Below are 16,851 nucleotides of genomic sequence, written 5' to 3'. Positions count from 1 at the left end.
CATAAAGACTTGGAGTAAAAAGTACAACAAAAACTACAGGTTACCATCGATGTATGCTTTTAGTGTCCGGGATCTTTTGAAACTTTACTAGTATACATATTTCTCAAAGAGGAAAGCCAAGGCGTTAAATACATTTCTTTTACGAGTATATCGAAGTCTAGAAAAAAAGTTAGTATTTAACGGGAGGGAGGTCTAATTATCTAAACAAAAATATCGTGAAAATATTCAAACATTTATAACTTAACCTTTTTAGCATTAATGAATAATTATGGTGAGGTGAGACGCGGCTTCTTGACGAAGTTATGTGAGGCTTGGTGGTCACGCAATGTTGTTTTTCTCATCACAAATTTTTAATGCATGTTTTTAACTAAAATTATAAAAAAAATGAACTAATCAAGTTCACGAAACATAATAAACGTTTTATCAGAATTTTGTTAACGGAAGTTCTATAAAATAATCATGTTTTTTAAGTTTTTTTATTAAAATAGTTAAGTTTTTTTTATTAAGTTAAAGTCACTTAATGTTTATTAATGTTTTTTTTATTAAAGGTAGTCATGGAATAACAAATAAGATTCATGTATGTTTCGTTTACAATTCATGCTTTGGTTGGGTGGTAAGGTGGTTTTCGCGTGAATTTGCCAATTTGGTAGCTAGTCATGAGTCTGATAGTAGAAAAGATATTTAGCTGTTTTATTTATTATTTCTAACATTGTTAGGACATGTACAAAAATACATTTTTTCATTTAACATTATTAGGACACATAATAAATGTATGTTTCATTTAAGTTTTAAAACATTTGTAAAAAAAACTTTCACATTATTAGGATCAACACTGTAAAAGTAGGTTTACAAGGCCGATGACTCCCTGAGTACTCGCTACAAGGCATGTCGTCGAGGGGAGTTTCTTTTACCCCGCCTAGTTACTAAGACTCGATAAAAGTTAGTCAACCTCAGCCAGAATCGTATCTAGTCGGTGAACGTGAGCCGATTTTGACTTAAAAAAATAAAGCATAATTCGTATTTTTATAATGTTAAAGAACAAATGTAATTTTTTTTAATGATTAGAAGTTATTATAATAATTTATTATTTAAAAATGTATTTATATTATTTTTATTTATATTCACGTATTTTATTATAAATATTAGTAAACTAATGATATTTGACATATATATATAATATCCAAAAAGTAATTTTCTATATATTTTTTTATGTACGAGTACTCCCCGAGTATTCCGAGTATACCCAACTTCCCAGTCGGCCGACTAGGGTTCGCATAGCGACTTTTGCAACTTTGATTAGGACACACAATAAATGTTGAATAACTTTGAAGAAATAAATAAAGTTTCATCTACTTGACCTTTTATTATATATATATATATCAGATAGAGGATTTTGTGCCTCTCACATATCTACTATTCAATTTATTTTTTTTTTATTTTGTGTTTTAACCTTTAAAAATACAGTATAGATCAGTATACTATCAAATGATTTTTATTCTCTTTATTTTACCTTTTGTTTCAACTAATTATATTATTTAACAAACTATATTTTTAAACCTTAAAGCTGAGCAAGTGTCGGCTTTACATGTTATATTTGTCGGTTAAAATTTTCTTAAACTTTGCTTTCGTATTTGTTATGGTTGGTCTTTATTTGTCGGTTACCATCTATGTATGCTTCTAGTGTCTGGGATCTTTTGGAACTTTACGAGTATACGGATTTCTCAAAGACGAAAGCCAAGGCGTTACATACATTTCATTTACAAGTATATCGAAGTCTAGAAAAAAAGTTAGTATTTAACGGGAGGAAGGTCTAATTATCTACACACAAATATCGTGAAAATATTCAAACATTTATAACTTAAACCTCTTTTAGCATTAATGAATAATTACGGTGAGGTGAGACATGACTTCTTGACGAAGTTATGTGAGGCTTGGTGGCCACGCAATGTTATTTTTTATATCACAAATATTTAATGCATGTTTTAACTAAAAGTATAAAAAAAATGAACTAATTCAAGTTCACGAATCACAAATATTTCGTTTTATCGTAATTTTCTTCTTGGAAGTTCTATAAAAAAATCATGTTTTTAAGTTTTTTTTTTTATTAAAATAGTAAGTTTTTTTTAAATTAAAGTCACTTAATGCTTATTAATGTTTTTTATTAAAGGTAATCACGAAATAACAAATAAGATTCATGTATGTTTCATTTGCCGTTCATGCTTTGGTTGGGTGGTAAGGTGATTTTGGTGTTAATTTGTGAATTTGGTAGTCATGAGTTCTATTCTCATAGTAGAAAATATATTTAGCTGTTTTATTATCATTTTTAACATTGTTAGAACATAATAAATTTTTTCATTTAACATTATTAGGACACATAATAAATGTTGTTTCATTTAAGTTGTTTTCTTACATTTTAAAAAAAAATCACATTATTAGGACACACAATAAATGTTGAATAACTTTGAAGAAATAAATAGAGTTTCATCTACTTGACCTTTTATTTCCTATTAGGCTGAGGGGTGTGGGGGGCTCCAACGGGGGCGCGAGTGGGGGCTCCAGCCAATAATATTATGACGTGTGGCAGAGAGAGAAACTGGATAAGATGGGTGTTGGAGCCCCCGCTGGAGCCCCTGGCCCTGGTGTGGAGGGGCGCGAGCAGGGGCTCCAGCGGATTTTTTTTTATTTTTTTATAAATATATTCAAAAAACGTATTATTAAAAAAACTCATAAATTATTAAAAAAAACACACATTTTTTAAAATTCAAATTACAAAAAAAACATACTAAAAATTAAACAAACAATAATACTTAATAATAACACTAATCTAATACAAGATCATCGGGTCGCCTCTCCCACAAATGTTCAACCAACTCATGTCGAAGCTCCCCGTGTATCTCACGGCTCTTGATATTTGCTATGTTGTGAAGTTTTTGTTGATCACTGATTGTGGACGGTTGTGGCGGAATGTCACCTTGGTAGTTTTGGCAGATAGCTTTGCCCTCGTCTTCTAACGTCATGTTGTGTAGGATCAGACACGTGTAGACGACGTCCGTTATCCTCTCCCGAGTCCAATAACGTATCGGGTTCGCCAGAACATAATATTGTTTTTTATAGCTCCAAAAGCTCTTTCAATATCTTTTCTAGCAGACTCTTGCTTCTTCGTAAAATACTTCCGTTTGTCGGCGATTGGATCTGTAAAAGCTTGAACTAACAAAGCCCATTCGTTGTAAATACCGTCGACCAGATAGTACCCGTACTTGAAGAGTTCTCCATTTGCAACAAAAGATTGAGGTGGTTCAACCCCGTCGATAAGGTCGTTGATCAAATTTGACTGATCGATAACATTAAGATCGTTATTTGACCCAGCAACACCAAAAAAAGCATGCCAAAACCAAAGATCCTGTGACATCGCCGCCTCAAGTATAAGGGTCGGCCCTTCATGATCACCACGGTGGAACTGACCTCGCTAGGCCGTTGGACACATAGCCCATCCAACATGCGTACAATCGATGCTACCTAGCATCCCAGGAAAACCATGTTTTTCTGCGTGCACCTCATATATGCGTTGGATGTCATACATTGTAGGTTTACGCAGATATCTCCGAGCGTAAGTCGATATGACTCCTACGTACAATATACATTACAAAATGTAATAAATATTTAATAAAAAGTAAAATTAATGTTTTTTTACCTTGGCAGAAAAAATGAAGTAAAAACTTTTTTTTTATTAAATTATGAGCCCAACGGCTCAATTAATCCTCCCAACGGCTCTTTCACGCATTCCCACGTCCCTTTGCGCCATATGCCTCCCGCGACCTGCCTTGCGCCCGCCTTGGTTCCCGTGCTCGCGCCCCTCTCGCGCCCCTCTCGCGCCTCGGTGGTGTGGTGCTCGCGCCTGGGGGCGCGAGCGGAGGGGCTCTCGCGCCCCCGCTGAAGCCCCACACCCCTCAGCCTTAACTATCTAATAGAAGTAAATGTCATGGCTGGCGCCGCACCGACCTTTCTGTTTTGTCTTTTTTCGGGTTCTTTTTTGGTTTTTCGTTTTGGTATCATAGCAATTTAGTTTTGTCTTTTTTTGTTTTTTTTTTGTTTTATCATGACAAACGTACGCTAATCGATAGTACTCTTTTGTTTTAGGTTCGGTTTTTTTTGTTTTGGTATCATAACAATGGTCAAATTATTGTACAAATGGTAACAAAAATGAGAAGTGTAAGAAGCCATAAATAATTGACATGTGTCAAGTGGGGACCAAAAGGAAAAGGGTATAGAGGTAATTGTACACATTTTCTCTCTCCACATGCAAGGCACATGTTAACACCCAAATCATTTTAGAACGTTTATAACTTTTAGAAGTAAATGTCATGGCTGGCGCCGCACCGACCCTTTTGTTTTGTCTTTTTTTGGGTTTTTTTTTGGTTTTTTGTTTTGGTATCATAACAAATTTGTTTTGTCTTTTTTTTTGGTTTTTTTTGTTTTTTGTTTTTTGTTTTGTTATCAAAACAAACGTACGCTAATCGATAGTACTCTTTTGTTTTAGATTCGGTTTTTTTTGTTTTGGTATCATAACAAGGGTCAAGTTATTGTACAAAGGGTAACAAAAATGAGAAGTATGAGAAGTCATAAATAATTGACATGTGTCAAGTAGGGACCAAAAGGATTGTACACATTTTCTCTCTCCACATGCAACACACATGTTAATACCCCCATCATTTTCAAACGTCTATAACTTTTTCGTGTGATTTTTTTTTTTTAAAAAAAATTTATCATAATAACAAGCGTTTTTTATCTTTAATATGAGTATGATTTTTGTTATATAAACTTTAAAACAAAAATTACGTCATTGTTTCTTTTCGCCCATCATTGTATCTTTTCGCTTATCACTGTGTCTTTTTTCGTCATTGTTTCTTTTCGCACACCATTGTGTCTTTTCGTTTATCAATGTGTTATTTTTCGTCATTGTGTCTTTTCGCTTATCATTGCGTCTTTTTTCATCATTGTGTCTTTTCGCACACCATTGTGTCTTTTTGCACACCATTGTGTCTTTCGCTTATCATTGTGTCTTTTTTCGTCATTGTGTCTTTTCGCACATCATTGTGTTTTTTCGCTTATCATATATATATATATATATATATATATATATATATATATATATATATATATATATATATTGCTTTACTTCTGGTACCGTAACCAATGTAACCGAACGAATTTTTTTGTTTTAGTTACCATACCGTAACGAAGATCATGGAAATCGAAAACTTTACGTAGACTCACCCGCGTCAACGCCCGAGACCAACGTTGCTCGGGTTTCACCAACATTCGATTTTACCTACTGACACCACCTTGCATCAATATTTATATTGTTTGTGTTTGTTTTTGTTCTGTCACCGTAACAATGTAACCAAAAGCGTAATGAGCATGTCGAAAACACCCCAAATTTGCATAACCTTACTGCCTCAACACGCTGGACCGACACCGCTTGGGTTTTACCAACGGCCGAGTTTTACCGACCGACATCACCCCATTAGACCTCTTTGATTTTTATATTTTTTTTGTTTTTGTTTATGTGCTGGTAGTGTAATGAATGTAACAAAAAATGACCGAATTCAAGTCGAGTTAACGCCTCAACACCCGGAAGCCGCGCAAAACGCGGGTAAATTACTAGTTGGTAGTAAAAATGTTCTTATTCATGTTTCTTTTACTTATTATTTATATCAATATCAATATTATTGTTATTATAATTATTATGTTTCTTTTAACTTTTATTATAATTAGTATTACTACTTTTAACTTTTTAGTTAAATCAACAATCTTAAAAAGAGAACAATTGTAATTGTTTGTACGACATCAATCAATAACGTGTGAAATACATGACCCGTTCATATTGAATATCTAAAGAATAATTTATTGACTCTATCATTTGAAGGGAAGTGAAAAAATAGCGCTTTTAAACAAAAAGCGAAATTTCGGTTTAGGAGTTTTTAAAAACCGCTTGATTTCGTCGGAATCAGTTTATGGTGCTCAAGTGGTGATGGTTGGTTGGCGGTGAGTCAATTGGTAGCTGTGGCGGTGTTTAGGTGGTGTTTTTCTGCGAAAAGACTTTCCGGCGAAAATTGTTTTTCCGCGACCTGCAACTAACGACTTTAGGATTATGTTAGTCGCTGACCGTTAAGAACAAATACGTTAAAAGTTGTGATCATTAGCAACCAATTCGTTAGTTGGAACCAACACTGACCAAAAGACGATAGTTTTAATTAATAATAACCAATATACCTTTAAAAAAATGTAGGCTAAGAAAAATAAGTTTGGGTGTAAACCTCGTTTAGTTAATTACTAATTGGATATTGTAAAATTGGGCTAAATATCTAGCTTACACTATTTATCAAATCTTTATAATACTTGGTTTTATCTTTTTTTTTAATTATTATTTACATGTAAAATCAAGGTAACCAAATGTTTCGTTTACGCAAAATCAAACAAACCGTCAGTATTTGTTTGAATTAGGTTCTTTCAGTTTCATTTGAACCTAGTATACACAAAACGGGACCTATAAAACATGGGAAAGGATGGTTTCATATTAGTTTACAAAACTAGAGTAGAGTGGGGTGTCGACTAACACAAGAAAACATAATTTTTGTTAATATTAGTAAGAAAAATACATGTGTAAGTGAATTAATAAAAACTACACTTATCAACTGGAGCTAGTTTTTACTTCGAATCTTGATCAGCCTTTTTTGTTTATATGTATAAATCATGTTATTTTACTCTAGGTAAAAACATATGTTGGAAACCCAAAAATCATTTCAATAATTTAAATTCCATTTTAAAAAGTTTGGCAAAACTAAATTGGCTCACGGCAAATCTACATAAGCCCGGGCCACTAAGATCATGTGTGGTGGAAGGCTATGGGAGCGCCAATAATGGCCATATGGCTTCATTTGATTGACACATCCATGTCTTTTCCTTTAACACCCGTCAATTCGCTAACGCTTCCGTCCTTAACACCTCTACGTAATGGTGTTTAACTGTCTTTGCATCTATGAAAATGATGACACATGGCACAATGACGTACAATCTTTCACCTCAACACTTTACATGGATATGTAAAATTCCAAGTTTCTAAATATTTAATATATATTGATTACAAGATACAAATTTCAAAACTAAACTATTAGATTTGAAGATTTGAACACCACACAATGATTATAACTTTATATAATCATCTTGCACATAAATTTTAACCTTATTTTTAAGCATTTGGGGAAGTCTAAAGCCCAATAAGAACCACGTACATCCATTTGGGCTCAATTCACCCCATTGAGGATAAACAGCCCAAATCAAATCATCCATCCACCTTTTGTTTTACCTTTTATCGAATTGCGAAAACATCCAACAAAGTATATTGGTTAAAACTGTAACTTGTTAATTTTAGACGACTTATTATGTGTCCTCAATAAAGCTTCACACTCAGTCAATAGAAATATATAACAACAATATTCTTTTGGGCTTGTGACAAATTATTTCTCTAACGTATTATGATTAATAAACGAAAACTGTCCCTTGTCAGCACTAAAAAGTTTGTTAGGGCACATAGAGTCGTCCCGATTTCACTATTTTCATCACATCAACGCCAAGCTGCCACCTAACAATTCTTCGCATTTTCACCATTTCTTCCTTTTTTTTGGAGGTGACACCTTCTGAATTTCCCCATTCATTCAACATGTTTCAATTCAATTTACTTTCAAAATTTATTTGTATATAACTATATTTCATGTTTCACATTAGATTTATTAAAATAAAAAAATTAACTGATATAAAAGTAAAAAGTTACAACCTAAAAATATAATTAAATAGTAAAAATGCTCGATAATATCCAATCGAAGGCTAATTTGGTAATGTGCGGGAACACAAATGTTTAAGAATACCGTGATCCCCTAGTTCATCCCTTGGAGAATCATCTACTTATTTGTGAGATATCGCCGCACCACACTTGATTTTTCTAATACTTAATGGATGTCGTTGCTTTGCGGGTTGGTGAAGTATTTCCCACTTACCACAATTCTCATAAAGGGATAAATTAACCCTAAAACACAATTCTCATTGATCGATCAAGAACTTAATCTGATGCAGGATTATCTCAGATATCTTTTATTTTTATATATATTTGAATTTTCTATTTTTATCTTATTTGGTTTCCAAGTTTAGTTATGATTCCCAACTATAAGTTGAGATCAATGGTTTACTGTTTATTTAGCTTTTTATTAAGTTTGATATTATAAGAACATTGTTCTTTGAACATTTGGTTCGTTTATTCGTTTTTGTTAATCATGAGTTTCTTGAGCCATTGATCGCTTCCAAAACTTCATCACTATCTTTACATGAGCACCACATATATATAGTCCGATGATGAACAGACACGTCATTTTTATGAGCGACACAACCTAATCTAATTTGTAGTCCTTATATAATAAGTTCCTAACCTATTAATAATGCATAACAGACACTATATATACATACTTTCTAATCAATACACTTTTGACTCAAACTTGGTTAACAATTATGAGACTAACATACATTGATCAGTTGCATAATGCATAAGACCTTTTGTAACATCACGTAAAATTCGGGCAAAAAATGTCAAATTCCCAAAGTATAGGGACCAATTCTGCCAATTTCCAAACTCCAGGAACCAAAATGAAAATTCTGATTTCTTGTCCTTTCGCGATACGCGACGGGACAAAAGACAAGCCCATCGCGTACCGCGATGGGGCTTGGTCAAACTTCTAGAAGAAGTCAACAGCGGTACCCGACCGCTGTTGAGCCAACGTCATCGCGATACGCGATGACGTGGCCTGACAGGTTGTGACACGTGTGCCATGTGTTGCCACGCGGTGCCATGCGTCACAACGCCTGCCACGTGTCAACACGTGGCAGGTCTAGTGTCTGCGTCATCAAGCCTATATCGCGGTACGCGATAGGCTTCCAAGTGACTCATCGCATACCGCGATGGGATCCAAAAATTACTATAAATAGGGCAGCCACGAGCATAAATCCCTCACACCTTATTTTCACACACTTACTCTCTCTCTAGCTTTCTCTCACTACCTCGAAGTGCGTGCCATCGATCCGCCTCTATAAACGTGCCCCGAAACCTCATTTTCCGTGCCCATTACCTCGATTTCCGTGCCATCCCGAAGTGATGCCCGACGACCCGGAGAATTTCCTCGAAGTACGTGCCAAGTGTGTCGGTGTCTCGAAAAGCGTGCCAAGTGGAGGGTAGGAGTTTTGCAAGACATGAGTGTTGATTGAGCGACGTCGAAGTGCTGCCCAAGTGTTGAGAGTATTTCTAAGCCGAGCAAGGTAGGCATAATGCCCGACCAAAATAATAATAAAATATTATAACGGCTTAACCCAAGTCGAAGTTATACTCGATGATAAACAAAGAATGATATAACAAAGAAAATAAAGAAAAGAAAGATAATATATATATAGATATATATATATATATATATATATATATAGATATTCTTTGTTATGAATACATTATTTGAGTATAATGAGTATACTTAAATAATAAGAAAAAGAATACGTTTTTTAATAAAGAAGAAACGTCGGGTTTATAAACTAAAGGTTTATCAAATGTTACTTTTAAACTAAAAGTTTTAAAGTAAAATAAATGAACTAAAGGTTCATCGAGATAAATAAGACTATAGGTCTTAAAGCCGGATCGTGTATCCGACTAATGAATGTTATACTCGTACTATAGGTGCGAGATAGCGAAGGAGAACTAACGGACGGTGTTGGAAGCTGATCCTAGTTGAAGGTGAATACGCCCCACTTTTACAAACTGGTTTTCAAACAAACAAACGTGTTATGTGTAAAACTTTACATGAGGCTACGTGTCTCTAAAACCATTATAAATAAGAGTATAAACCTAGCCCTCAGGCTGTGATATACGTTTGTCTGGATCCTTACATATGTGGTATGCGATGGGCACATCGCACCACGCCTGGTCACGACCTGCAGCCACGATGGTCCGGACCAAAGTATGTCCGAGTGAGAATGACCTTGTGTATATTTATGGTACCTAAGTATGTCGGAACGCTGCGGTGTTCTGCTGAGGTGACCTAGTGTAGAGACTCGAGTTTATGATAATTGTTTAACTTGATTATTTCTAAGCCAAGATGGGCCGAGGCTTACGGGTCTCGAGGGGTGATTAAGTAAAGAAAATATTTTTAGCGTCAGCATATTCACCAGCATTCGTTGCTGACGTATTTAATTAACATTTTGCAGGTAATCAGGAATAGAGCTTGCAAAACGAAGAAGCTCAAGTATCCGATGGCTCGGATAATTTTGTGTACATATTAAAATATGGTGGTTTTGTAAAACATATAAACATCTAAACTTTAAACGAGACTTTCGTCTCGTTCTTTTGTAATGTAAATATTTTATAATATCGATCCTTTGTTTTATAAAGACTTCCGCTATAACCCGCTACTCTGATTTAATTGCAAACATGATACCAACTGTGACTCACACTCCTAGGCCTAGAATGGGGGTGTGACACCTTTTTCTTCCGTGTTTAATATGCTAAATCTTTTTGGATATATGATTTCATGGCAGACATGATTGAGTATATTATATATACTGAAATATATGATGTCAAAATCTATGCTGCTTTGCCAAAAAGAAATCATGGTAGAGACCACAATATTAAGTGCTTCGGTCTCATCCATGTAGCTTTCGGTCTTTTGTTTGTGGCGATGTGTCGATCTCTAGAGTCACAGAGTTTTATTAATCGATTGGTTTACTTTTCGGTATATCGATCTCTCTTTCTCTTCAATCTTCATCAACAACTAATTAACTCATGTGTCGGTTGGGCCTTTGTTGTGTCCGGTGTGTGATGCGGAGGAGGAGTCGGTAGATCACTTGTTTACTTCTTGTGGCCTAGCGCAAACGGTTTGTAGCATCATATCACAATGGTGTAAGGTCCCTTCGATTTATGCTTTCAGTGCGGAATTTGGTGGAATTGTATAAGTTTTCAACATTTCCTAAAGACAAAGCTAAAGTATTCCATGCGGTGTGTTTTGTGTCAGTTTGGTGTATTTGGAAGAAACGTAATGCGCTAGTCCACAAGACCACAATGGAACTCCAATACACGTGACTGATTTGGTGGAAGAAATCAAAGCGATGGGTTTTCTTTGGATAAAGAATAGATATAAAAAGAGTGGGTTATTGTGGGAGGATTGGTGCAAATTTCGAATATAATTCATGTATTAGCTCGTTTATCTCGTAGGTGGTAAGCCTTTGTTGTAAATGCGGGGTCTGATGTACGATGGCTGTTCTTGGTGGTATTCTAGCTCCTTAGCTAGAATTTATATTAATAATTTTTTTTGTTGGTCGTTAAAAAAAAACTAAAAAAAACTAGCTACTTTCTTTAATGTAGAATAATCTAAGCATAAAGCACATTCATTAAAAAGTAAAAATCAGATTTATATACGTATGTGTGTGTGTGAAAAACGGAGAGTTCGAGAAATGAATGGATAAGCGACGCAGCTTGTTGTCTGTTTGACTTCTGTTTCGATAATGGTACCGTGGTGTAATGTTTAATGAGATACATTGAAGTGAAAAAAAAAAGTTTGTAACATATTTGAAAACAGACTAACAATATGTGTCATGAGCTCCAGAATAGGTTACAACATATTCGTAAGTTGTAACTAGCTACTAGTTAAATTACGGAGTATAATATTGATACTTTGTGCACATTAATGACATCTTCATAGCCTAGGATTAGCCAAACTAACTAAAAATTCTTTGGAGGAATGGCAAAAGGCAGGGGGAAAGCAAAGAAGGAAGACATGCAAGGAAGACGATTACGAAGAGCGCAGGAGGCGTCAAATAACCAAATTCTTTGTTACAAACCTACCGGAGGTATGTAGTAAACAAGAAATAGCGTAGGTGTTTGGGGATTATGGGGAGGTGAAGGGAGTTTATATTTCTAGAAAGAGGGATCTATCGGGCCAACAGTTTGGTTTTGTTTCATTTGCTAATGTCTATGATGGCCTGGACTTGCAAAGAATACTACGGAAGATTACGATGGGGAAGAACAAACTGAAGGTGAACATTGCTAAGTTTGCTGTTGAGAACTTCGAGGGTCGTTGTTATCAAGCTAAGCCAAATCCGGTTAGAGAGGGGGTTGAAAAAGTTCAGAAATCAGCAGGGAAAAAGGTCGTTGGTGAGCCAACTGTTGTGGGGAATATTTCGTATAAAGACAAACTGTTGAACAATAACAAGGAAGAAAGAAGAGCAGATGAGAAGAAAGTAATAAAGGTGGATCCAGAGAAAGTTGCTTTCAAGGAAGTGTTTGGAAGAGCCGTGGTGGGTAGGGTTCTTAACTTTGAAACCCTCAAAAAAATCAATCTTCTGTTAAAGGAAGATGGATTTTTCGGTGTGGATATATTGGTGGTTTCTATATTCTTATTTCTTTTGAAGATCCTGTGAATGCATCTTCTTTTTTAAAAACCGGTAATTGGGGAAGATGGTTTTCGGCTATGGAAATATGGAATGGTCAAACGACTCCTTTTGAAAGAATTGTGTGGTTGAAAATCATTGGTGTTCCACTACATTTGGCGTTAAAGGAGGTGTATGATGCCATCGGAGAAAAGATGGGTTCAGTGGTCCATCATGTTGACCCCCAATTGGATGATGGGGATCTTTCTGTGGGATGGTTAGGGGTTATGGTGGAAGACGGGGTTGAAATACGCGATGAGATTAAGATATGTTGGAAGGATAATGAGTTCAGTGTGTGGATCACTGAGGAATCAGGGTCTTGGGTGCCGGAAGGTGTTGGAAAAGTGGGCAGACCAGAGACCGGAAGTGCTGATTTGAACTCGGGGACGTCGCCGGCTACGGACAAGGGTCCGAGCCAGCCGGATATTGAAGGGGATGACCGGGAAGTGGAAGAGGGCTCTATGCATGGGGAAGTATCAAAAATTATGCATGGGGAAAGGGTTAGTAATGATGATGAGAGTGGTAATGGGTTCTTGGAAAACTTCAACTTTAATGCTTTTAACAGCTCACCTCAAAGAAAAGATGGTGGGAAAAAGAAAATTAAAAGCAGAAAAAAAGTGGACCCAGTTTATTCCCATAATTTGTCTTTATCAGCTGAAAATAAACGGGCTAGGAAAAGGCCCAGAAGTGATGACCCTTTTGGGTTAAACGAATTATTGGGCTTGGATTTGCCTAACAATTCGGCCTCTTCTAGTGAATTGATTATTGAGAACCAGCAAAGGGGTAAAGATCCTGTAGACCTGAACACTAAAAGCCCATCTGGTCCGAGTGGAGAGGCAATCAGAGAAGGCATCGATTTGGGGGGAATGGTCACTGAAGGGGAGAACGATAAAGAATACGGTGACAGTATGGTCACTGGATATGGTAATGAAGTTGAAGCCACTATTACTGTTGGAGATCGAATTGGAGTGAATTTGTTTGGTTTCAACAAAGAGGTGGAAGAGCTAATTTTGGAAGAAGGTATTGAAGTCGAGCTCCAATGAATTTTCTCTCAGTTAATATCCGGGGGCTAGGGACGGTCGGGGTGGATCGTAAATTGGATTGGTTAAAAAAGATGAAAGAGGAAGAATCTATTTCTTTCATGGATTTACAAGAAACTTTTCTGAAAGACTTAGATGACTTCCAAGGGTCTAAGCTCTGGGGCACTTCGGCTTTTGGGGTCGATTGGGTTAGTTCTTCGGGCAGATCTGGGGGGCTCAATAGTGTCTGGGATTGTGGTTGCTTTCAGATGCAGAACACTATTAAAGATCCTAATTTTCTTCTCATTCAAGGGACTGTTAAAGGCAACAATTCTTTATGCAATTTCTTGAATGTGTATGCTCCCCAAGGTAGAAGGAAAAAAAGAGAGTTATGGGAAAAGATCTTACTTCTTATAGCGTCAAATCCGGGAATCTGGTTATTGATGGGAGACTTCAACGCTGTTAGATGGCCTAACGAAAGACGAAACTCTCGGTTTGATGCTCTGGAAGCTAGGGATTTCAATGATTTCATTTTTGAGGCAGGCCTAAGAGAACACATTATGAAAGGGTTTTCGTTTACGTTTAAACGAGGTGATAAGCTTAGCAAAATCGATCGGTTTCTGGCTTGCCAAGAATTTATTAATTCCTGGCCAGAAGCGGAGGTTCGGTCCCACCTCGGCTTGCTTTCGGATCAAAGTCCTATTACCATGATTTGTAGGAACGTCAATTTTGGCCCGAGGCCGTTCAGGTTTTTTAACTCTTGGCTTGATAGACCTGATTTCGAAGATGTTATTAAGGCCTATAATAAGTTTAATGAGGTTGGAGACCCGGATATCGTTTTGACTAAAAAGCTTAAGTTAATCAAAGTAGAAATTAGAAGTTGGTGGAAGATTAAAAAGGAAGAGGAACGGGCCGAATCGGATAAAATACTGGAGGAGATTCACAAATTGGAAGAGACTATGCAAAGTAGAGAGCTTAATGAGGAAGAATGGTGGGTTAAGATCGAAGGGAAAAAACGGTTGCTGGAAATTGAAGATATTTGTAAGAAAGATATTAGGCAAAAGTCAAGGATAAAATGGGCTTTGGAAGGAGATGAAAACACCGCTTTCTTCCATAGTTGCATTAATATAAGAAAGCTTAGAAATTATATCCCAGGGGTGGAGGTTAATGGGAAATGGATTAGTAAGCCGAAGCTAATAAAGAATGAAGTCTTCCAGTTTTTTAAAAGACGTTTTCAAGAATCTTTACCGGTACGTCCCAAATTAACATGCTTCAACATTAAAAGGATCCATGAGGGAGATGGATCTTGGTTGGACTCTCCCTTCTCTACAAAATAATTAAAGGAGGCGGTTTTCGGGTGCGGCCCGAATAAAGCTCCTGGTCCGGACGGTTTTAATTTTTCTTTCTTTAGAAGATTCTGGGGACTGTTTGAAGATGACTTTTTCAACATCCTGCAAGCGTTCTTTCAGTCCGGGTAGATTAACAGGGGTTGCGGATCTTCTTTTATCACTCTAATTCCCAAATCTGTGAACCCGGTTGGGCTTGGCGACTATAGACCCATTAACTTGGTGGGAGCCATTTGCAAAGTTATATCCAAGGTAGTGGCGAACAGGTCCAAAAAGGTAATTCCTTCGGTTATTTCGGACTCACAGTCGGCTTTTCTTAAGAATCGAATTATTTTGGATGGGCCTTTAGTGGTAAACGAGATTGTGTCATAGGCAAAAATTCATAAAAAAAGGTCTTTTTATTTAAGATTGATTTTGAAAATGCCTATGATAACGTTAACTGGGAGTTTGTGGATAGCATTTTGAGCCAAATGGGGTTTTCGGTGAAATGGAGAAGTTGGGTTCGGGGTATTTCTTTCAGTTTCCAGTTCCTCGGTTTTGGTTAATGGGTCCCCCACGTTTGAGTTTAAATGTTCTAAAGGCATGAGACAAGGGGATCCTCTTTCGCCTTTCTTGTTTTTGGTTGTTATGGAAGCCTTATCTTCGATGATTGGGAAAGCGTGTTCAGAAGGGCTTTTTAAGGGTTTCCAGGTCCCGAAAGGAGGTCCGATGATATCCCATCTGTTGTTTGCGGATGATTCGTTGATCATTGGCGAGTGGGACGATGACAATGCTAGATCTCTTTCTCCGATTCTTAGATGTTTTCATCTTTGTTCAGGGTTAAAAATCAACCTGAATAAATCTAAGCTTTATGGTTGCGGGGTGGATGGTAACGAAGTGGGTAGAATGGCTGATATCCTAGGCTGCTCCCCGGACTTGATCCCTTTTACTTACCTTGGTTTAAAAGTGGGCGCTAATATGAATAGAGTTAACAGTTGGTCGCCGGTTATTGAGGTTTTTTATTCAAGACTGTCGAAGTGGAAAGCGTCCTCTCTCTCGATTGGGGGTAGGGTCGTCATAATTGTTGGTGCATAATGTCAGTAGTTCAGTGTCTTGTGTTTTGTATGTGTCTGTAATCGTGTTAGATTGTTTGTTTTGGTTTGAATATGGTTTTACACAAGTTCGCCTGTGATGTAGGCGAACTTGGTCACAAGCGAAGTTATGACAACTTCGCCTAGTATGTTAGGCGAAGTTGTCGAGGATTATATATTCCTCACTTCGGCTTGTTTTTTAAAAGGTTTTTAAGCCGAACGTGTCAGTGATGGTTGATATCACGTGTTGAAGGGTTGCAATACAATCGTGTTTATTAGTATTGTAACGTGTGTTTGTGTTTCGGTTCAACATATTATATATCTTACGCTAGTATCGTATTACGTGGGGATTCCGCACCCTCGTGTTACGAGATACTCCTGTGTAGATCCGGCTGGGAACCTACAATTGGTATCAGAGCTTTTGCTCGTGATTGTGTGGTTCGGGATTATCACACGGGTGTTAAGATCGTTCCGTTCGACTATTCGCGGAACGAGTTTACGTTGAAATACCTAGTTTTTGTGTCTTGCCCATCTCCCACCATTACACCTTCGCATACCTCGCAATACGTCCAATTAAAACCTGCAAAAACCTTGTGTTCATCAGGCGAAGTTTCCGTCATCGTTTGTAGGGTTTAACGAACTTATAAGGGTTAAGCGAAGTTATAGTGCAAGCGAAGTTGAGTATAAGCGAAGTTAGGAAGTTAAGCGAAGTTAAGATCAAGCGAAGTTATTATAACTTCGCTACCTGGTCACTGTTTATAAATAAAAAAAAACTTTCTTTGTATTTCGAGTCGTGTTTCTCGCAACTATGACTTCAATAAACATTACAAAACTGGTAAAAATGGAGGTTGAAGCCGGTTCCGCAACCAAAGCTCCAAAAATGCTTAAGGGTACCGATTTCGTTGC

The 16,851-nt window shown here is 36.7% G+C and overlaps 2 protein-coding genes across 2 annotated transcripts; both read left to right on the top strand.

The window, feature by feature from the left end:
* The first annotated feature begins 13,624 nt into the window (after positions 1-13,624).
* On the top strand, positions 13,625-15,461 carry LOC143532104 (uncharacterized). Its single transcript, XM_077027249.1, has 2 exons — positions 13,625-14,779; positions 15,333-15,461. Exons 1-2 carry the CDS (start codon positions 13,625-13,627, stop codon positions 15,459-15,461), a joined length of 1,284 nt encoding a protein of 427 aa, XP_076883364.1.
* Positions 15,458-15,949, top strand: LOC143532103 (putative mitochondrial protein AtMg01250). Its single transcript, XM_077027248.1, has one exon. The coding sequence runs from the start codon at positions 15,458-15,460 to the stop codon at positions 15,947-15,949; it is 492 nt and encodes a 163-aa protein (XP_076883363.1).
* The last annotated feature ends 902 nt before the right edge of the window (positions 15,950-16,851 follow it).

This window comes from Bidens hawaiensis, unplaced genomic scaffold (assembly GCF_021521415.1).
Source record: "Bidens hawaiensis isolate Kalapana, Puna unplaced genomic scaffold, B.hawaiensis_p1.1 tig00009343_1, whole genome shotgun sequence".
NCBI classification, from domain to species: Eukaryota; Viridiplantae; Streptophyta; class Magnoliopsida; order Asterales; family Asteraceae; genus Bidens; species Bidens hawaiensis.
This window is presented reverse-complemented; position numbering and strand designations above follow the sequence as displayed.

Excerpts from the sequence above, each read along its gene's own strand:
- LOC143532103 (XM_077027248.1), top strand. The coding sequence starts at position 15,458 with ATGAGACAAGGGGATCCTCTTTCGCCTTTCTTGTTTTTGGTTGTTATG.
- LOC143532104 (XM_077027249.1), top strand. The coding sequence starts at position 13,625 with ATGAAAGAGGAAGAATCTATTTCTTTCATGGATTTACAAGAAACTTTT. Across the intron at positions 14,780-15,332 it reads GTTTTCAAGAATCTTTACCG|CATTTTGAGCCAAATGGGGT; the intron begins GTACGTCCCAAA and ends GTTTGTGGATAG.